This window comes from Heptranchias perlo, chromosome 22 (genome assembly GCF_035084215.1).
Source record: "Heptranchias perlo isolate sHepPer1 chromosome 22, sHepPer1.hap1, whole genome shotgun sequence".
Taxonomy (NCBI): Eukaryota; Metazoa; Chordata; class Chondrichthyes; order Hexanchiformes; family Hexanchidae; genus Heptranchias; species Heptranchias perlo.
The window spans coordinates 18,680,390-18,702,775 of NC_090346.1; the positions used below are offsets into that span (position 1 = coordinate 18,680,390).

General features: G+C 43.5%; 1 protein-coding gene across 1 annotated transcript in view; it reads right to left on the minus strand.

Moving 5' to 3' along the window:
• alkbh5 (alkB homolog 5, RNA demethylase) overlaps positions 1–21,574 on the minus strand; it is a 31,988-nt gene extending 10,414 nt beyond the window's left edge. The window contains exon 1 of the mRNA XM_068003092.1: positions 20,475–21,574. Coding sequence (XP_067859193.1) covers positions 20,475–21,181 — 707 coding nt within the window. The 5' untranslated portion in view covers positions 21,182–21,574. The remainder of the gene's footprint in view (positions 1–20,474) is intronic.
• Positions 21,575–22,386: the final 812 nt, after the last annotated feature.

Sequence of the window (22,386 nt, forward strand, 5' to 3'; positions counted from 1 at the left end):
CAATATCCAATTGGTGTCCCTGATTTTACCATTAAAATACAAAGATACCAGCCACTAATTGGAGGACTAGCTTAGAGTACGTACAGCATTTGAGAGAACCTCCTAAAATGTCAGGTCGTGTGATGGAGAGCAGTCAGTGAATATTCCTATTTTAATAAAAAATTCTCAATTATTTTTCTGAATTTCCATGTTGAAAGTTAAGGGGTGTTAGTGCTGGAGAATGGAATAGCCTCCAATTTCTGCATTAAGTATGATGTGGAGATGCCGGTGATGGACTGGGGTTGACAATTGTAAACAATTTTACAACACCAAGTTATAGTCCAGCAATTTTATTTTAAATTCACAAGCTTTCGGAGGCTACCTCCTTCCTCAGGTGAACGATGTGGAAAAATGCATTAAGTATCAGCTAGGTTGTGGATTCAAGCACCACTCCCAGGACTTGAGGACATAACCTAGGCTGAGGGAGCACTGCACTGTCATAAGTGTGATCTTTCAGATGAGACATTAAACCGATGCCTCATCTGCCTGTTTAGGTGGGTGTTAAAAATCCCATGGCGCCATTTGAAAAAGAGCAGGGGAGTTCTTCTAGTTTCTTGGCCAATATTCCTTCCCCAACCATCACCATCAAAACAGATTAATTGATCATTTCTCTCACTGCTGTTTATGGAATCTTATTGCCATGCTTGCCTTCATAATAACAGTAACTACATGTTTAGAAGTAATTTATTGGCTGTGAAGTGCTTTGGGACGTCATGAGGACATGAAATACACTATATAAATGCAAGTCCTTTCTTTCTTTGCATCAAGCATAGCAGTGTTGTCCAATATGTTAGCCACTATCCACATATGGCTAATTGGGAATCCAGATGTGAACAATTACTTTTTTTATTTACTAAACAAAATTGCAACAAACACCATTGTTGGGCATGTGACTTCAATCCTCATGAGTACTTCAACCATTTGGTGCATGTGTTGGTAAAATGGTAAGACAAAAACCAGAGTGTGCAAGCGTTTTTTGATAGTGTGCGCTGTACTTCCTTGGTAACAGCTTATTGGTTATTGGGGGCGGTGCTAGAGGACTGGAGAATTGCAAATGTTACACCCTTGTTCAAAAAAGGGTGTACAGATAAACCCGGCAACTACAGGACAGTCAATTTAACCTCGGTGATGGGGAAGCTTTTAGAAAGGATAATCCGGAACAAAATCAATAGTAACTTGGGCAAGTGTGGGGATTAATAAAGGAAAGTCAGCACAGATGTGTCAATGGCAAATCGTGTTTCACTAACTTCATTAAGTTTTTTGATGAGGTAACAGACAGGGTTGATGAGGGAAATGCAGTTGATGTTGTATATCTGGACTTTCAAAGGTGTTTGATAAAGTGCCAGCAACATTGAAGCCCATGAAATAAAAGGGGCAGTGGCAGCATAGATACAAAATTGGCCAAGTGACAGGAAACAGAGTACAAGGTGAACAATTGTTTTTTGGACTGGAGGAAGCGATACAGTGGTGTTCCCTAGGGGTCGGTACTAGGACCACTGCTTTTTTTTTTGATATATATTAATGACTTGGACTTGGGTGTACAGGGCACAATTTCAAAATCTGCAGATGACACAATACTTGGAAGTGTAGTGAACAGTGAGGAGGATAGTGATAGACTTCAAGAGGACATAAATAGACTGGTGGAATGGGTGGACACATGCAGATGAAATTTAATGCAGAGAAGTACGAAGTGATACATTTTGGCAGGAAGAATGAGGAGAGGCAATACAAACTAAAGGATACAATTCTAAAAGGGGTGCAGGAACAGAGACCCGTGGGTACATGTGCACAAATCTTTGAAAATGGCAGGACACCATTTGGACACCAGACCATTTTGGACTCTAGGGGAATCAAGGGATATGGGAATCTGGCAGGAAAGTGGAGTTGAGGTTGAAAATCAGGCATGGTCTGACTGAATGGCGGAGCAGGCTCGAGGGGCCCTACGGCCTACTCCTATTTCTTATGTTCTGATGACAGGTTGAGAAAGCAGTTAAAAAAGCATACAAATCCTGGGCTTTATAAATAGAGGCATAGAGTATAAAAGCAAGGAAGTTATAAAAACTAGTTCAGCCACAACTAGAATATTGTGTCCAATTCTAGGCATGAGGGACTTCAGTTACGTGGACAGACTGGAGAAGCTGGGCTTATTCTCTTTGGAGCAGAGATGGTTAAAAAGAGATTTGAAAGAAGTGTTCAAAATCATGAAGGATTTATATAAAGTAAATAAAGAGAAACTGTTCCCATTGACAGAAAGGTCGAGAACCAAAGGACACAGATTTAAGTTGACTGGCAAAAGAACCAAAGGCGACACGAGGAAAAACTTTACATAGCGAATAGTTATGATCTGGAATGCAGTGCCTGAAAGGGTGGTGGATGCAGATTCAATTATGGCTTTCAAAAAGGAATTGGATAAATACTTGAAGGGAAAAAATTTGCAGGGCTACAGGGAAAGAGCGGGGTAATGGCACTAACTGGATTGCTCTTACAAAGAGCCAGCATGGGCTCGATGGCCTCCTTCTGTGCTGTAACCATTCTATGTTCTATTAAAATAGTGTGTTACATGGGTGAAAACACCAGACTTTAGCAAAATGGAAACAGCAGCAACAATGTACGGAGAAGTCAGCGCAACCAATCAGATTAACCACTGCAGGCCAGCAGAAAGCAACTCACTCAATAACACGTAGATCTAACAGGGCACATCACGGCAAAGGGCAAGCAGCATCTAACCGCATTCTGGATCGACAGCAGGGTCAGGTGTGGTGTGAATCACGACTCAACATTCTCAGCTGTCACTCTGATGAAGTAAAAGTACCGCTTGCAACTGCTGGACAAAAACCTAGACATTGCACCAAGATGTGCTACGTCTGATGAATTCATGCCTGAATTACAAACTTTGATAAAAGAGAAAGACTAGAATGTTTCGCACTGAATGGTGGCAGATGTTTGTTAATATACGTGTCAAGAACATTTACTTGTATCGTGTGTATAGTGTTTTCTACTAAAATTAGTGCATGTGGCAAGTTACCAATTTCTACTGGACAACACAGAAATATTGCAATGTTATATACCTAGTAAATCTCCCTCTGCTCTGCCCTAGCATCAGAAAAGCTTCCTCTACTGCAGAGTAACAGTTATAGTTCACACACCTGTCGCACTGCCAATTTGTATTGAATTAAGGGCAGTTTAGTGCAGTAGGCACATGCCTACTGGGAAATGGATTGAGACTACCAAACTCATTTCACATATCACCTTACAACCAATAAAGATACAGGAATCTGTGACCCAAAGATGAGAGGCCAGTGTGTGCTAAAGCATCCTGATTTTTTTTTAAAACCCAAAAATCTTCCAAAGTACTCTGTATGTTGAGCACTTTCCCACAGAATACCCTTACCCTTTAAATGCCTGCCAAGTGTCACTCAAACAAAGCTACTGCATACAGGAGAACAGAAAAGACTATTTAGTCCAGCCTCTCCAAACCATGTACAAAGCCTATACATGCCTTTTTAATGTCAGTCATTGCTTGCAGTATGTCCCGAACCTATTTCAGGACCAAATATGCAATCCTGTGTCAATTTAAACTCTTGGTCACAACTTATGAGCAAATCAGTTCAACATAGCTGCCCTGCAGCAGGATTCTACATCTGGAGGCTGCAAGAACATGGCTGTGTGGGCTAGGGGGCCGTGGGTGAAAAATAAAAATAATTAACAGCTGTAAAGCCACAACCACAAGTGTCTACACGCAACAGGTTAATTCTATAACGTTGAGATGTGATTTATAAAGGAGATGAAAAAAGCCCTGGGTTTATTTCTAAATTGGAAGTTTGTGCCTTTTCAAAAAATGTTAACTTTAGGCCTTGTATCTTAGCTACATGAGCGAATGCAAGCCCCAGCCTAGTATTAACCGGGGAAAAATTGCAGCAAGGCAAGATAGGCTTGGCACACTCTGCTTCTGCCTGTTAAATATATTACTGTTACATGGTAAATGTTTGCACAGAAAACTTGAAGCTACGTCACCCAAAAACTGCTGTGAAAGCGTGAGCAATGCAAAAGGTATGTGTCCTTGGAGAGATAAAATGATTCAAATCATGTTTCATTTTCAAGACAAACTGTGTGTTTTTACTGTTTGCAAACAAATACCCTCCCTCATCAGGTTTGTACTGCTGCCTGCCTCATTACAGAATGCTGCCAACCTGCCTCATTGATCAAGACTAAACTGACTGTTTAAAAACACAAACTGAACGAGACATCAAAAGCAGGACTTCAGAGTTATCAGCAATTTCATTGAGTTTTGCTAACTTTACTGTAATTATCACCATTAAATGAAGTTTTAATCTCCAAAAACAAATTTGAACGAGTACATTTTCCAAACTTTACCCCCACAATGCCTGAACGTGCAGGCTTGCTGCACTAGTTCTACAAGACATCTGCAACCCTTTGGTACCTCACACAAGTAGCCATTCTCTGTGTGTTAGACTGTGTAGCGAGTGTCAGCAGCATATACAAGCCAGGACACAATCACAGGAGAGTCTAATTTTGTGCTCACCTGACGTGTCTATACACATAAATGCGCGAACAATTGCAGCAAATGAGCTAAGACCACTCGACTGAACGCAGACTGGTGATTGAACCCAAGATCTTCCTGATCGGTTTGGCTAAGTATCACACTGGGCAGTGCATTAACCCATATTAGGGGAACTGAATTAGGCAGTGAAGACAACATACATCAGCCTAAAATCCAACAACCAACATCTGCACTCATTCCAGAGTGATAGAGAACTGCCAGTATAATCCAATGCCTTCATTTTAAATCTGTGAGGGATAATTGAGTGGAATACTTAAACAAATCTCAGAGGCACAAACAAAATACAGCTACTGGACATTGTATAAGCTCAAAGTCATTCACCCCGAATTACACTGGCACCAAACCACCCCCCTCCACACCTTCAGTTTACATTAATTTTGGACGACATGAATATACTGTGTTCTGGAAGCTGTGTTCGGAGTTCATCCTGATCTTAGAAAAGCAGTACAAACATAGGGTAAGAGAGTTGCAGACAGAAGCTGATATTACAGACTCACTTGGCACATTACACAGTTTGCAGCAACTTCCATATTGGGACACAGCTACTCAAAGAGGAATACAGGTCTGGCAAAGCAGCCAGAACAGTACGCTGGGGAGGAAAAATTCTCATCACAGTTGTGGTAGAACCTTTGCAGATATAAAGCTGCTGGTGCATCTTCTAGTGGTCCGGCTAGATAAGGGGTTCTTTAAAAATTGTTCTGGCAATAGATGTTTCCTGTTGTCCAGGGTACAGAAAAACAGTCCGTTTGTTCCAAGCGTTGCCCTTCTGGCCAAGTCATACGCCTGTTACGTTGAAGGCAACCTGCCATCAATATTAATAGCAAGAGAGACTGGGAGTCGGCTATTTTTAAGTGTTGCTACGTTCTGGTGGTGCAATGGTTGGTTCCCCAATGATAGGAATCAGGTTTCAGTCCAGGATTTCTCCTCTTAGCAACTTCATGACCAGGTGGACAAGAGATACCAAGTGTCCCCCCCCCCAACTCCAGAAAGAAAAGTGAGCATTTCCCCTCCCCTACAGCTCAGTTGGTAAAGGTACTTTCCAGCGTGGCACTTGGGCATATAGATCAGCAAGATCCCAGGTTTGATCCCCGGCCTGGGCGGAGTTCGCTGATCCAACAGTGCAGGCACTATAATTGGCCTCAACATCTGTAGGGTACAGTGAATGGGGAAGAATGGGCCACAGCTCTGGCTTTTGATCATAACACAGCAATTCCTACTCTGGTCAAAAGCCTACTGTAGAGGCTCAGCCAGTGTCATGGGACCATGCCCCACACCAGGAGTTCCAAAGAGAAGAAAATTGGGGAAAATATCAAACTATATATAAAAAAAAGGACTGTCACCCTGGACATTTGCACACCTTCTACTCACTACACAGATCAACAGTCACAAAAGCAAAATACGGTAGATGCTGGAAATCTGAAATAAAAACAAAAAAAGTTGGAAACACTCAGCAGGTCAGGCAGCATCAGCGGAGAGAGAAACAGAGTTAATGTTTCAGGTCGATGACCTTTCATCAGAATTGGAAGAAGTTAGAGATGAACTGCTTTTAAGCAAGTACAGAGCCAGGGAAAGAACAAAAAGGAAAGGTTGTCACTTGCCTGGAAACAGGTTTCCTTGATCACTCAGGGATGGCACTGCACTGGGTGACCAAAAGGATTGAAATCAAGTAATTCTGAACTTAAGGCCGATATCATCCATTAAACGTTACAAAAGCAATCCAACCGATAGAGACAATAGTAAACAGATGGATAAAATCAATTCTAGGCTGGATGGATTTTTTGTTAAGTTGTTGTTTGATCTCACTATCCCTATGTGACTGAGGTTGCATTGGCTGCTGCACTTTACTATATAAACTAACTATTCAGCAAATAATGTGATACATGACTTACTGAAATCAAATACATTTAGTGGTTTTCAAATTTTTCTGTATGGCAAATTACCTCAATATTGACACGCCCCCAGAGACCCCCTGTAAATACTGACACGCCCCCAGAGACACCCTGTAAATATACTGACACGCCCCCAGAGACCCCCTGTAAATACTGACACACCTCCAGAGACATCCCCCCCCCCCCCCCCCGTAAATACTGACACTCCCACAGACCCCCCCTATAAATACTGACACTCCCACAGACACCCCCCCCTGTAAATACTGACACTCCCACAGAGATATCCTGTAAATACTGACGCCCCCAGAGACCCCCCTGTAAATGCTGACACGCCCCCGGAGACCCCCCCCCCCCCCGTAAATGCTGACACTCCCTCGGAGAAACCCTGTAAATGCTGATACACTACCGGAGACCTCCTGTAAATACTCACATGCTCCTCAGACCCCCTCAGTCCAATTACAAAAGATGATGTCAGCTACCCAATGGAAATCAGTGATACAAGTGCAGAAATTGTTTTTCATCAGTATATGACGACAGAACTAATGTACTAGTAAGTCAACAAATTTAGAAAAGATATAAAATGCAGCATTTGAGACACTCTGCTCCATCATGCAGGACGCTCAGCCCCACAGGCAGAAATATGACGACCATGCAGATTCCATTTCAAAAACCCGAGACTGAGAAATAATTGTACATTTTCAAGCAACATACGTGAAGTTGAAATGAAGAAGCATTTCAATACAAGAAATCGAAACAAGAGTATCAGGTCATGGAATCATTCATCATTTCTGACCTAAGCCACTATCCGAATGCATTTTGTACAAGTTGCAGGTTGTACAGGTACAGGTTTGTACAGGTTGAAGCCGAATGGCAACTTTAGAACCAACCAGGTAAACTCACAGCAATGTTCTTCAAATAAACTTTTTTAAAAAGCACGACACTTTAAAAAAAATATTTTACTATGAATATACATTCCTGAATGGAGTAACTACAGCTACTGGCGGCTGTCAGGATTTCCATTTAAGATACATTTTATCCCAGTGACAGCACCTAAAATGGACGCGATCTGCAAGAAATCACTCGAGTACTCTGCTTTGATTCACAAATGGATCGCAAATCAACGTCACAAACCAAAAACAAACAATGGCGTACACTCATCTGGTTCTCTGAATGTAAACAAATGTCTCAGAGCGCTTTACGTAGATAGAAGGTTAAATGGAGCGATTTAGGACAAAGCAGGGGAAAAAAATATTTTTTTTAAACACAGAGGGTTGTGAGGCTGTGGAATTCACATGAGTTAGTGATGAAAACTGAAACCATGTCAATATTTAAGAATAGGTGAGCTAGGTGTTTGAAAGAACAGTGAACGAAAGGCACATGGGATTAGGACCACTGATGATGTGGAGGATAAACACCAACACAGACTGATTGGGCCAAACAGCCTGTTTGTGTTATAGCTTCGATGTAATTCACAAATGAAGACCAGCACTGAAGAGGAAGTAACTGAATTTTGCGGTGGGAAGAGGAAAGAGAAAGACTGAACAAAGTCGCAGAGTCAGGGTTTTACGAGGCTTTTAAAAGCAGGGTGGGAGGTTGAAAGGCAAAGTGATTGGTGAGAGAATTCAAGAGGGCCAGGGCATAGTGGCTGAAGAGCGGCATCCAACGTGCAGCAGTAATCTGGAGTCAGAGGACTGGAGCGTGTGGGTTGGAAATTACTAACCAAATAAAATGGAGTGAGATTGTGAAGGGATGTGAACACAAGAACAAAAATGTCACAGTCGATTCACTGGGGCATAAGGATCCAGCGGAACTGGATAAGGATGGGCTCACAAAGCTCCATCCAGGAGGACATGAGCCAGAGTTCTGGATTAGCTGAAGTTTGTAAAGGGTGGAGGCAGGTGAAGAGGGCATTCAAGAAATTGGTACTAGAAGAAGTGATGCAGGTGCAGATGAAGGCTTTGTTGGCAAAGGGAATGAGTTGGGATCATAAGTGGACATGATAGAGATGGAAGGCAGGAAACAGATGTTAGGTAGGAATGTCAGCTCAGAGTTGAACAGAATACAGAGCCTTTGCAGCACCAAGCTCAGCTGAGTAAGAAACCCCAAGAAGCTTGATGAAGTCACAAAATGCTGGTGAGAACCAAACAGATTCAATTGATTCAATTCTGCCAACATTGAGACGTAGAAAGTTCAACTTATCCAGGATTTGATGTCAAACTAGCAATTGATAAGTATAGCAACAGCCCTAAAGTTAATGGTGGCAGTGAAGAGGTAGAGTTAGGGCATCATCAGCGTACATGAGGGAACTTGCAAATGATATCACCAAGGGCTAACATGTAGATAGTAAATAGGAGGGGACCAAAGATGGAGCTTTGAGGCACACTACAAATGACTCTGTGGGTTGATAGCCATGGATCTGGGTGGGAAGTTTTGTGGAAGGTGTAGTTGAGGAAAGGAGGTGGGGTGGGGGGGGGGGGGGGGGAAAGGCAAGGTGATAATGAGTGCAACCCAAAACGATCTAAGGGCTCTACACCAGTCTCACTCTCAGTTTACAACAGTGCCAGTAGACTAAATTGCTGCCTTGTAACTACTAGTCATCTTTAACCAGTAATATTATATGGTGTTTAATTTGATATAAAACCAACTTAGTGGCTGAAAGGTTTCATCCTAGGAACAATGCAATCTTTGTTTCTCCGTATCTACATATTAGCATGGATAAAGGATTTGAGGTTAATGATAGAAAACAGGGAGTAGGGATAAACAGGGCATTTTCTGGTTGGCAGGTTGTAACTAGTGGGGTGCCGCAAGGATCAGTGCTCGGGCCTCAGCTATTTACAATCTATATTAATGATTTAGATGAAGGGACCGAGTGTAATGTATCCAAGTTTGCTGACGATACAAAGCTAGGTGGGAAAGTAAGCTGTGAGGAGGACAGAGTATGCAAAGGGATATAGACAGGTTAAATGAGTGGGCAAGAAGGTGGCAGATGGAGTATAATGTGGGGAAATGTGAGGTTATTCACTTTGGTAGGAAGAATAGAAAAACAGAATATTTTTTAAATGGTGAGAAACTATTAAATGTTGGTGTCCAGAGTGACTTGGGTGCCCTGGTACAAGAAACACAAAAAGTTAGCATGCAGGTACAGCAGGCAATTAGAAAAGCAAATGGCATGTTGGCCTTTATTGCAAGGGGGTTGGAGTACAAGAGTAAGGAAGTCTTACTACAATTGTACAGAACTTTGGTGAGACCTCACCTGGAGTACTGCATACAGTTTTGGTCTCCTTGTCTAAGGAAGGATATACTTGCCTTGGAGGCGGTGCAACGAAGGTTCACTAGATTAATTCCTGGGATGAGAGGGCTGTCCTATAAGGAGAGGTTGAGTAGAATGGGCATATACTCTCTGGAGTTTAGAAGAATGAGAGGTGATCGCTTTGAAACATAAAAGATTCTGAGGGAGCTTAACAGGGTAGATGCTCAGGTTGTTTCCCCTGGCTGGAGAGGCTGGAGCTAGAGGGCATAGTCGCAGGATAAGGGTCGGCCTTTTAAAACTGAGATGAGAAGGAATTTCTTCACTCAGAGCGTTGTGAATCTTTGGAATTCTCTAACCCAGAGGGCTGTGGATGCTGAGTCGTTGAATATATTCCAGGCTGAGATAGATAGATTTTTGCACTCTAGGAGAATCAAGAAATATGGGGATCGGGCAGGAAAGTGGAGTTGAGGTTAAGATCAGCCATGATCTTATGGAATTGCAGAGCAGGTTCGAGGGGCCGTACGGTCTACTCCTGCTCCTATTTCTTACGTACTCTATAAAATCCCTTTATCATTTTAAATACCTTGATTAGATCACCCACTAACCTTCTAAATTCAAGGAAATATAACCCAAGTTTATTCAACCTGTCCTCATAATTTAACCCTTTAAGCCACAGTATCATTCTGGTGAATCTACGCTGCACCCCCTCCGAGGTTAATATATCCTTCCTGAGGTGTGGTGCCCAAAACTGAATGCAGTTCTCCAGATGGGGCCTAACCAAGACTCTATGCAACTGAAGCATAACTTCCTCACTTTTGTATTTCAACCCCTGAGATAAAGGTCAACATTGCATTACCCTTTTGATTACTTTTTGTGTCTATGCAATAGCTTTTAGTGATTTCTGTACATGGACACACATCCCTTTGCTCCTCCACAGCTCCTAGTCTCACCCCATTAAAAAAAAATCCAATTTGCCCTTTTTTCGATTCTTGGGTCCTTGTTTCAAAATTATACTTGACATGTATGGTCGTGTATGACAACAGCAGGCAACTTGAAAATACAAATGTAGAGGCCCCTTCCGCCACAGCCAGTGACAACCTCAAAGTAAACTTGCCACATTTTCTGAAGACAACCAACTAAGAGGTAAAAGAAAAACACAGGCCTGCTTGGCTGCTGGCCTTAGTGAATCCAGCAGGTTTACTGGGGGTGCCAACTAGGTGCGCGAGACCCCACATGTCGGGATCCAGTGGCACTAACACCGTCCTTAACCCAGTATAAAAGTCTGAGAGCCCCCCCAAGGGCTTTTTAGGTATATTTAAGAGAGTTTGATCTGGTTATACAGCAAGCATGAACAACTGAACTCTGCATCTTCTCAACAATACTGGCAGAAGCATTGACACAGCTTCTGATTATCAATGATTCCTGGGATAAACAGATAGATGTGCATAACCCAATCCAGCACATGATTACTAGTCAAAATTCTGTGGGTAGATCAGCAAAATGTTAGTGTTGAAAAATTAGCAGCTTGACAGGTAGAGCCAGAATAAAACCAAGAAGTAATGCAGTCTGCCACTGCAAGGACGGGGAGGCAATTTCAAATCTCTTTCCTTTGTTCCATGCTCCGAACTGTATTTTCTCAACTCGCTCTCAGAGATCAGAGGTACCGGCATCAGATCTTCAAACTGTCACACATTAAGAGCAGCTACTCACTTAACCAGAGACCGTCTTAACCAGAGACCGTCTTAACCAGAGACCGTCTTAACCAGAGACCGTCTTAACCAGAGACCGTCTTAACCAGAGACCGTCTTAACCAGAGACCGTCTTAACCAGAGACCGTCTTAACCAGAGACCGTCTTAACCAGAGACCGTCTTAACCAGAGACCGTCTTAACCAGAGACCTTGCTGGAATGCTCATTAGTAGCATGTTTACCCACTGCAGGATGCTCCTTCCCCCAAATAACTTCAAAATTGACTCAGTAAAAATACAGCCTAGCTGCTTGAAATCCAGAATGCAAAATACAGTCCCTAAACAGAGAAAGCAGCCGGTCAGTGATTGGCAAGGATCAGGGCAAAAGTTACCATCCTAGGTGCAAATCATGCCCTATTTACCAAAGCATTAAAAAAGTTAAACAAAGCTCGAACACATATCACTTTTTCATTAAAGAATTTTAATATTTAAACTAGGTTTGGCAAATATATAGGTCAGGTTATCACACAATACCATTATGACAAATTAACTTGAATTTGCTCCTATAAATTAGGTTAATTACAACACACTTTGTCCTATAATAAAAACTCTACGATCTTTCTTTGGGAAACTTTATGGCCACAAACTTTTGAAGAATAGCATAATAAAAGACACTAAGGGCCAACGACTTCACCAAGAAGGAACTTATGAAATATGACGAAGAATCCTGCCTTTTTCTTCCACCACACTCCCGGGCTACTGAAGCCTGCTCAGTTTTGCCACTTTTTCCATACCTCCCCCTCCTCTTCTATTCTGCTTTAACCATTCACACATCCTCTGGGGCTGGTAGTACCTTTTATTTCTACATTATCTCTCATCCTGCCTCCCTTTGTCTTACACTATCACACATCATTTGATCATCCCCTATTCTCCACCTAATCACTTTTTCTTTCCACGTACGTGCTCATTTTTTCCCCCTCGACTCTTTACCTGGTTCTGTTCCTCCTTATAGGCCGCTCATTTATATAACAGGTCACAAGACCTGAAACATTAACCTAACCTTTTTCCTCTCCCCACAGATGCTACATGACCTGCTGAGTATTTCCAGCACTTTGTTTTCACTTCAGATTTCCAGCATCTGCAATATTTTGCTTTTTGTTCTGAGAATATGGATGATATTACCACAAGACATTCGCTTATGCCTCCAAGTGGCAATGAGGATAAAAGGCAACCATGGAGTGCATAAAAATGTTTAAAAATTAAATATATACAACAATTTACTTTTATATAGTGACTTTCACATAGTAAAACATCCCAGGGTGCTTCACAGGAGCATAATCAGACAAAAATTGATAACCGGGTCAAAGTAGGAGATATTAGGATGGGTGTCTAAAAGCTTAGTTACAGAGATAGGTTTTAATAAGGGTCCTAAAAGGTGGAGAGGTAGAGGCAGAGAGGTTAAGGGAGAGAATTCCACAGCTTAGGGCCTAAACGGCTGAAAGCACAGCCACCAATGGTGGGGTGAAGAAAGTGGGGGACGTACAAGGGGCCAGAGTTGGAGGAATGCAGAGATCTCGGAGGGTTGTAGGAGGTCACAGAGATAGGAGGGGCGAGGCCATAGAGGGATCTGAACATGAGAATGAGAATTTTAAAATTGAGGCGTTGCCGGACCAGGAGCCAACGTAGGTCAGCGAGCACAGGGGTGACAGGTGAACGGGATTTGGTACGAGTTAGAGGATATGGCAGCAAAGTTCTGGACAAGCTTAAGTTTATGGAGGGCGGTAGATCGGAGGCAGGCCAGGAGAGCATTGGAACAGTCGAGGAAACAAAAGCAAGGACGAGGGTTTCAGCAGCAGATGAGCTGAGGCAGGAGCGGAGGCGGGCAACGTTAGAGGTGGAAGTAGGCGGTCTTTGTGATGGAGAGGATACGGGGTCGGAAGCTCAACTTGGGGTCAAATAAGACGCCGAGGCTGTGAGCAGTTTGGTTCAGCCTGAGACAGTGGCCAATGAAGGGGATGAAATCAGCGGCGAGGGAACAGACTTTGTGGTGGGGGCCGAAGGCAATAGCTTCGGTCACAGTGTGAGGGAATTGTGGCTCATCCAGGACTGGATGTTAGATAGCAGTCTGACAACACAGAGGCAATGCAGTAGTCAAGAGAGATGGTGGTGAGGTAGAGCTGGATATCGTAGATTAGAAATAGGAAGAAATTAAGGATAGATGTTTGGAGGACTCCAGAGGTAATTGCGCGTGGGTGGGAAGAGACGCCATTGCAGGAGATTCTCTAGCTACGACTGGATAGGTAAGAGTGGACACAGAAAGATGTGGGGTTGGAAGAGGTATGAGAGTGGTGAGGGACATAAGGAAGTGATCAGAGTTGGCTTTGTCTGTGAATGAGACTGTGGGAATATAGAGAACACGCCAGATGGCAAAGTTGAGGGAGTGGACATGAATATCAGGAGGAATATTTTTATGAAGGGAGAAGTTAAGGGAGGACAGGAGGGCAGTGAACTCAGAGGAGAGAGGGCAATGGAAAATACAATCAGTGTTTCAAAAACATCCTTCACATCTCTCTCTCACCCTTCATTTTTGTGAAGACATTTTCCTGCTTCGGTTCACCCCAACTCTACACAGTGAACACACAGCCGGTCAGGTCAGGCACATCTTTGGACAGAACAAACCAGTTAACATTTCAGGTGTGGATCCTGCTTCAAATCTCAAGGCGGCCAGTTCTCTCCACAAATACTGCCTGACCTGCTGAGTGCTTCTAGTATTTTGTGCTTTTGTTTCATATCTTTAGCAGATGCAGTGTTTTTCTTTTGTCTCAACAGCGATCATTTCTTTCTCTAGACCTTTCCCAGTACTGCTTTCATTCTCTGTGGGGAATTATTTAGATCCCATTCTGTTCTCTCTTCTCCCCCTTCCAGGCTCCAAACAGCTCAGCTGAGATCTGTAACTCACCATGAGTGCAGATCACAAGTACAAGCACTTGGTATCCAAAAAAGTGCACTGCTGTATAGAACAGAAATCCCATTCAGAACACAAAATATAATACTGGACCAGAATACCTATAAAGGGAGTGAGTAATAATTTGGAATTTTATCATCGGATCCAGATTCTATCATCGAGCTGCATTTATGCCACCAGTTGGAGATCAACCGAGATGGCTCCAGTTTTGTTCAGGTTCCAATCAAACCGATTTCTAGCAGCCTGCCGATCACAACTACACTAGAAATCGGTGCAGACCATCACAAAAAGACTTCCATCAATCAGGTTCCACATGACAGTCCAAAATGGACGATGATGAAATTCAGTTCTATTCCAAATTGTAATGGGAATGAAGAGTAAGAGTGAGCATTCCTGAGTCGAAGCAATTTTCCAACTGGACAACAAAAAACAGCAGAATTCAACAGCTTCACCTGAATGGCAATGATCTGAATTCAACCTGGCCTTGAGCAAACTAAAGATATCCAAGAAAACTCAAACAATCCATTATTCATGCAATTACACTGTATTGATTATTGAAGTGTTTCATATATTTGCACACATTAATTGTTCATGGATTAAATGCGCTTTCACCAACTTGGACAAGGACACGTTGCCATCTGCCTGCTTTTTGTCACACACCTTCAGGCCCAATGCAGATGTCTCAATCATACTGAAGAACTGAAATTTTCACAGTAGCTTCATAAATCAAGTGATTAAAATGACCAACTCCCAACCGTAGGTTACAACTTGCAATCCTAGAGTGAGCTACCCCTCCAACTTGCTAGCTTCTACTGAGTGGGTTTGATGAATTCTTAACTAGACCATTGGTTGTGTGCTGGGTGGGGGGTGGGGGGGAAAGAAAGGAAAGAAATAAAGACCAGACAGACATCCTTGCTCAAACCTATCTTCTGCACATCACACACAGAACAGCAGGAACAGATTCCCAGCTGGGGGGGACCGAGCGATCCCGCCCTCCCAGCTTTTGGGGGGGGGGGGGGGGGGGGGGGGCCCGAGCGATTCCACCCTCCCAGCTGGAAGCATTCCATGCAGCAGGTAGTATACAGGAGAAAAGACATTTCAGTGTTGGTTAGGACAATGAGATTAGTGATTTGCTGTACAATGAGACTTCAGCAACTCTAGCATGTGTCAGAATGGCTGGTAACCAAAACAAATGGACAATGCCCACCTACACTTTCATAATTTCAAACATTTTCCAGATCTAACATCAAATTGTTAAGTAGTGTACATTGCTGGCAGGTACGTAAGAAATAGGAAGAGTAGGCCATAGGGCCCCTCGAGCTTGCTCTTCCATTCAATAAGATCATGGCTGACTTTTTGACCTCAACTCCACTTTCCCGCCCGATCCCCATATCCCTTGATTCCCCTAGAGTCCAAAAACCTATCGATCTTAGCCTTGAACATACTCAACAACTGAGCATCCACAGCCCTCTGGAGTAGAGAATTCCAAAGATTCACAACCCTGAGTGAAGAAATTCCTCCTCATCTCAGTCCTAAATGGTCAAACCCTTATCCTGCGACTATGTCCCCTAGTTCTAGACTCTCCAGCCAAGAGATACAGCCTCTCAGCATCCACCCTGTCAAGCTCCCTCAGAATCTTATATGTTTCAATGCAATCACCTCTCATTCTTCTAAACTCCTAAGAGTATAGGTCCATTCTACTCAATCTCTCCTCATAGGACAACCCTCTCATCCCAGGAATCAATCTAGTGAACTTTCGTTGCACAGCCTCTAAGGGGAGCATATCCTTCCTTAGATAAGGAGACCAAACTGCACACAGTACTCCAGGTGTGGCCTCACCAAAGCCCTGCACAACTGCAATAAGACTTCCTTACTCTTGTACTCCAACCCCCTTGCAATAAAGGCCAACCTAACATTTGCCTTCTTAATTGCTTGCTGTACCTGCATGTTAACTTTCTGTGTTTCATGTACAAGGATGCCCAAATCCCTCTGAATGTCAACATTTAATAATTTCTCAGAGTCATAGAAAGTTACAGCACAGGAGGAGGCCATTCGGCCCATTGTGTCCGTGCCAGCCGAAAAAGAGCTATCCAGGTTAGTCCCACTTTCCAGCACTTGGTCCGTAGCCCTGTAGGTTACGGCACTTCAAGTGCTCATCCAAGTACTTTGTGAATGAGTTGAAGGTTTCTGCCTCTACCACCCTTTCAGGCAGTGAGTTCTAGGTCCCACCACCCTCTGGGTGAAAAAATTTCTCCTCAGCTCCCCTCTAATCCTTCTACCAATTACTTTAAATCTATGCCCCCTGGTCACTGACCCCTCTGTTAAGGGAAAAAGGTCCTCCCCATCCACACTATCTAGTTTCTTCATAATTTTATATACCTCAATTAAATCTCCCCTCAGCCTCCTTTGTTCCAAAGAAAATAACGCAGCCTATCCACAATCTTTCCTCATAGCTAAAATTCTCCAGCCCTGGCAACATTCCTGTAAATCTCCTCTGTACCCTCTCTTGTGCAATCACATCTTTCCTGTAATGTGGTTACCAGAGCTGTATGCAGTACTCAAGCCGTGGCCTAACCAATGTTTTATACATATCTAACATAACCTCTCTGCTCTTATATTCTATGCCTCAGCTAAGAAAGGAAAGTATCCCATATGCCTTCTTAACCACCTTATCTACCTGTCCTGCTACCTTCAGGGATCTGTGGACATACACTCCAAGGTCCCTTTGTTCCTCTACACCTCAGTATCCTCCCATTTATTGTGTATTTAAAAAATATTCTGTTTTTCTATTTTTCCTACCAAAGCGAATAACTTCATTTCCCCACATTATACTCCATCTGCCATCTTCTTGCCCACTCACTTAACCTATTTATATCCCTTTTGCAGACTCTGTGTCCTCCTCACAGCTTAATTTCCCACGTAGCTTTGTATAGTCAGCAAACTTGGATACATTACAATCGGTCCCTTCATCTAAGTCATTAATATAGATCGTAAATAGCTGAGGCCTAAGCACCAATCCCTGCGGCACCCTACCAGTTACAACCTGCCAACCCAAAAATGACCCATTAATCCCTACTCTGTTTTCTGTCCATTAACCAATCCTCAATCCATGCTAATATATTACCTCCAATCCCATGAGTCCTAATCTTGAGTAACAACCTCGTGTGGCACCTTATCAAATGCCTTTTGAAAATCCAAATATACATCCACAGGTTCCCCTGTGTCTACCCTGCTAGTTACACCCTCAAAAAACTAAGATTTGTCAAACACCATTTCCCTTTCATAAAACAGTGTTGACTCTGCCTAATCATATTATGATTTTCTAAGTGCCCTTTCTTAAGGTATGAGGGAGAGAACATCTGATGTAAAATGATGTTATTACCTTAACATCAAAAGCAATCTATCCCTTTAGGGTCTCCATTCCCCTTTATTAAAATATCAGGAGGTAGAGAACAATAGTCCACAGCAAATCACTTCAGAACAAAAACAATACTCCAGTGTACCGTGCTACACAGCTGGTGGTTTACAGATTCCTACCTGAATTTCTGCACGTCCTTGAGTATTACTGACCCTCAGAGACCACTTTAATTTGTTAAAAGGACCAGTTCCCAATGTCAAATAAAACAGAAATGTTGGAAATACACAGATCAGTCAAGCAATTATTTTCAATTTCTAACATTTGCAATTTTTCTATTAATCCCAATTTCAGTTATGCCATAAACCTGAGGCAGAGTGGAAGTTGAATGCTTTTCCATAAGGAAAGGGGTTGATGGAGAGGAACATCCAAGGCTCCTGGTTTGAGGAAATAATGCTTGAGACCTCCAAGCAGGTTGTATCAGTCTTCATCATGCATAGGGTACTAATGGCACCTCAGTGCACCACCCAAATGGCCTTTCCTCATGTGTGAGCAGTGTCAGCAACTAATTCAAGCATAACGGACAACTTAGCCAAGCCAGATTCTATCTTCACCAGACAAACTCATGGGTACACTGAACAAAAGCAGAAACCATGGCTGATTCCTTCCTACTCCTTAATGCAGGGGTGCTTAGATAAAGAAGTACTCCTCAACTAAGATCAAACCTGGACATTCTTGTTCTGTGAAGCTATTACACTGGGTGATGCATTTCCCATTAAGCTTGGGGGGTAGAAAGTATATAAAATTAAGGGCATTGATATCAGTAGCCATCTCATTCTATTTGAATATTATTGACCTTCAGAGGCCATTCTAATTTTCTGTTAAGCATGCTGTAACAGAGTGACTACTGTAGTGCCATACACCATAGGCATGCCTATGCTGGCTAGCTTAAGCGCGTAACCCCTTACAAAATTTGATCCACAGAAAATCAATTAGATTTGATGGACACAGTCCTAATATCAGCAATTCTCAACGTGCCAACTACAGGTTTCAATAGAAAAAACAAAATTTTATAAACAACAGCACTATTATATAAGAGAAAGATTGGCAAGCTCTCTACTTAGATAATGATGTCCTGGAATGAGTCATTCCTCAAACCATATTTTGGAGTCTATGATACATCCTCAAAAAACAGAATGATGGAAATACTGTTTTTCAAAATTACATCTATTTGATATATACCTGTCTAGTGTCTAAAGTTTTTAGAAAATTTGAAAAGCCACATGCACTGGTTGTTAATTTAATACAGAAGCACTTTAGCAAGGAGCAATTATACTAAAATACATAAAAGAGTTGATAAGAATGCATATACTTAGATTTAAATATAAAGATGGAAGAATTTAATCAGAAGCTGCTGATTGAGTACTACAGAAATCAATAATGGGGGGATTTGAGATTTGGACATGAAAATAATCCACGGAAGAAACAATACCAAACGGAAAGATTATGAAATAAAATCTAACCCTGGAAATGGGCTTCACAGGTCAGAGCCTACAGTGCATCTAGGTACGAAGACTTAATTCTAGTGAACTGGAACAAATATATACAGACGAATTGGTGATAATTATATACATTGCCATGATCCTTAAGCATTTTACTTCCTTCTCCCAGCCCGATTTGATTTGTTTTGCCTTTTGGCTAGAAAAGGGAAACAACCCACTCACTGGCCTCTGCCAACACCATTCTTCAACCAGCTGCTCAAAACAGCCTCCAAAGCCTCAGCTGCCAATCTTCCCTTCCCATGGGAGAAGTGCTTAACCTCGCTTTTCTCCACCCCCCACCCTTCCCCAAATCAAAACCTCACTTAGCAGAGAACTGCTAACTGCCAACCTGTGTCCACACTAATTTGTGGCACAGCGTGTTGGTGCTTTCACCCTTCCCTGTGCTCAGGATCTGAATTTGACCTTCCAATTAAATGCACACATTTACATAACTGCTACATGGTGCTGACCTGAGGCAGGCAACATTATAATTAGCAGGGTAACCCAGAGAGAAGTCCTGTGAAAATGATTGGGAATGTTAATTTAATAGGTGTTCAAAATTATGTGAAGGTTTGATGAAGTAGACAGGGAGAAACGGTTTCCACTGGCAGAAGGGGCGATTAACAAAGGACACCGATTTAAGATAATTGGCAAAAGAACCAGAGGGGAGCAATTTTTTTTACACAGCGAGTTATGATCTGGAATGCACTGCCTGAAAAGGTGGTGGAAGCAGATTCAACAGTAACTTTCAAGAGGGAATTGGATAAATACTTGAAGGGGAGAAATTTTCAGGGTTATAGGGAAGAACAGGGGAATGGGACTAATTGGATAGCTCTTTCAAAGAGCCAGCTCAGGCACAATGGGCCAAATGGCCTCCTTTTGTGCTGTAAAATTGTGTGTAAAGAATGAGTTAACTGTCCTGATTTGAAGACTCAAATCTTCCTGTTCAGGCAAGAAATTATAAATTTATACTATATTAAGTGGTGCAAACCACAAGAAGGGATGTGCTTTCTCCCCTGTACCCCGTTTTTTGGCACGAGTCATATTCCCCTCTGGAAATCTCCCGCCAGGATAAAGACTGACTGAACTTCGGAGAGATTCCACTTCTGAAAGATCAATCAAACGTAGTGTGACTATATTGGAAGCTGTTCATTTCTCCACCTCACCTGAGCACAGTGACACTCCCTCTCCGTACAGGTAAGAAGTAGACGGGCTCGGACACCCTGATGGGTTTGAACTGGAACTTGCAGCCGAAGCAGAGAGCCGAGTCGCTGAAGAAGGACACGGAGACGATGGGCCTCTCGAAGATGTGGATGGGATCCACGTGCGACACGATGCAACCCCCCGGCTGATAGTCGTTGATGACGGCGCTGTTGACAAAACCCTCGGGAATAATCCGGTGATCCACCAGCTTCTTGATCACCAGGTGGTGGATCCACTCGGGGATGTCGTCCACATCTCCCTTGGGATACAGGCGCTCCTGGCCGGGGCCTCGCTTTTCCAACTGCGAGCCGTACGTGTAACCTTCCCCGAAGAAGTACTTGTTCCGCAGCGGGGCCCTGTCCACCGTGTGGTCCCGGTAAATGCCCTTCTCGGCCCGGGAAACCACGTCCTCGATTTTGGTCTCGATCTCGGTGCACTCGTCCGCGGTGAAGAGCCGCAGCTGCCGGATGCCTTGCCTGACTCGCCGAGCTTCTCCCTGCCGCTCATCCTCGTACTCCTCGCCGCCACCCGCCGCCAGCAGGCCCTCGTCTCCTGCCTCGGGCTCCTTGTGTTTGCGCTTGCGGCCGTTGTAAGGCGGCACTGCCCGCTGCTTCTCGCGGTGAGGCGACTGAAGCTTCTCCCTCAAGTCTGCGTAGCCGCCGGCCGCCATCTTGGCCGGAGCGGTGGGGGAGGGGTTGGGGATTAGGGGCGGGGCTATGTGGCAGGGGCGGGGCTACGAGAGGGGCGGGGCTAATAGTTGTCAACAATGGGACACTGCGCATGCTCGCCACAGCACACGCTCAGTTACGGCCACTAATTGCGATGCGCATGCTCAGTGGCGGCCGTACGGTAACGAACGCAGCTCAGGTATTTAATAATATTAACAAACGAATCATCTTCTGTAATAATTCTCCGAACAAACCGAGCGCGACCGTCGCCTACTCCGATAATTACTACCCGCTGTACTTTCTAAGTGTAATGTTGACAGATGCAGCTGTAGGCCCCACACCGCTCCCTCACGGCCTCCACACACACTCTCGCCTCAACCTAAACTCGCGCCGGAAGTCCCGCCCACAAGCTGCACTCATTGGTGGTAATCTGCATCCTGTAAAGCGGGTGGTGCTATACTCCACGCTGAGTGGCCGTATGTCCTGTCAATCACCACAGGACCCGCCCCTAACGGTCAAGTGGCTGGTCCTCCCCCACCGCAACCGCTCACAGAAGAGGTGTTCTTCATTTTGCCTGTAAAATTATTCTGACTGAAAGCAACGTTTATTTATTTCATGTTATTTTACTGCCAGAGATTTACGGATCATTACTGAATTTTCCCTCTCTACGGGTAGATGACACTTGTAAGGGAGATGTAAATAATGTAGTGGTTGTCTAGCCAGCTAAGATGCTCCAAGTTGAGGGATGGGGATAGTTGTGTGGAGACTGGAGACGCTGGGCTTTTGCTGAGAGCAGAGAGGGTTAAAGGGAGATTTGATAGAGGTGTTCAAAATCATGAACGGCTTTTGATAGAGTGAATAAGGAGAAACTGCTTCCAGTGGCAGACGGTCAGTAACCGATGACACAGATTTGAGGTAATTGGCAAAAGAGCCAGAGGTGAGATGAGGAAACATTTTTAACTCAGCAAGTTGTGATGATCTGGAATGCGCTGCCTGAAAGGGTGGTGGAAGCAGATTCAATAGTAATTTTCAAAAGGGAATTGGATAAATACTTGAAGGGGAAAACTTAACAGGGCCATGGGGTAAGGGGAGTGGGACTAATTGGACAGCTCTTTCAAAGAGCCAGCATAGGCACGATGGGCCGAATGGCCTCCTCCAGTGCTGTACCTACTATGATAAAGTTATGCTGAATAGGGGACAGAAGGCC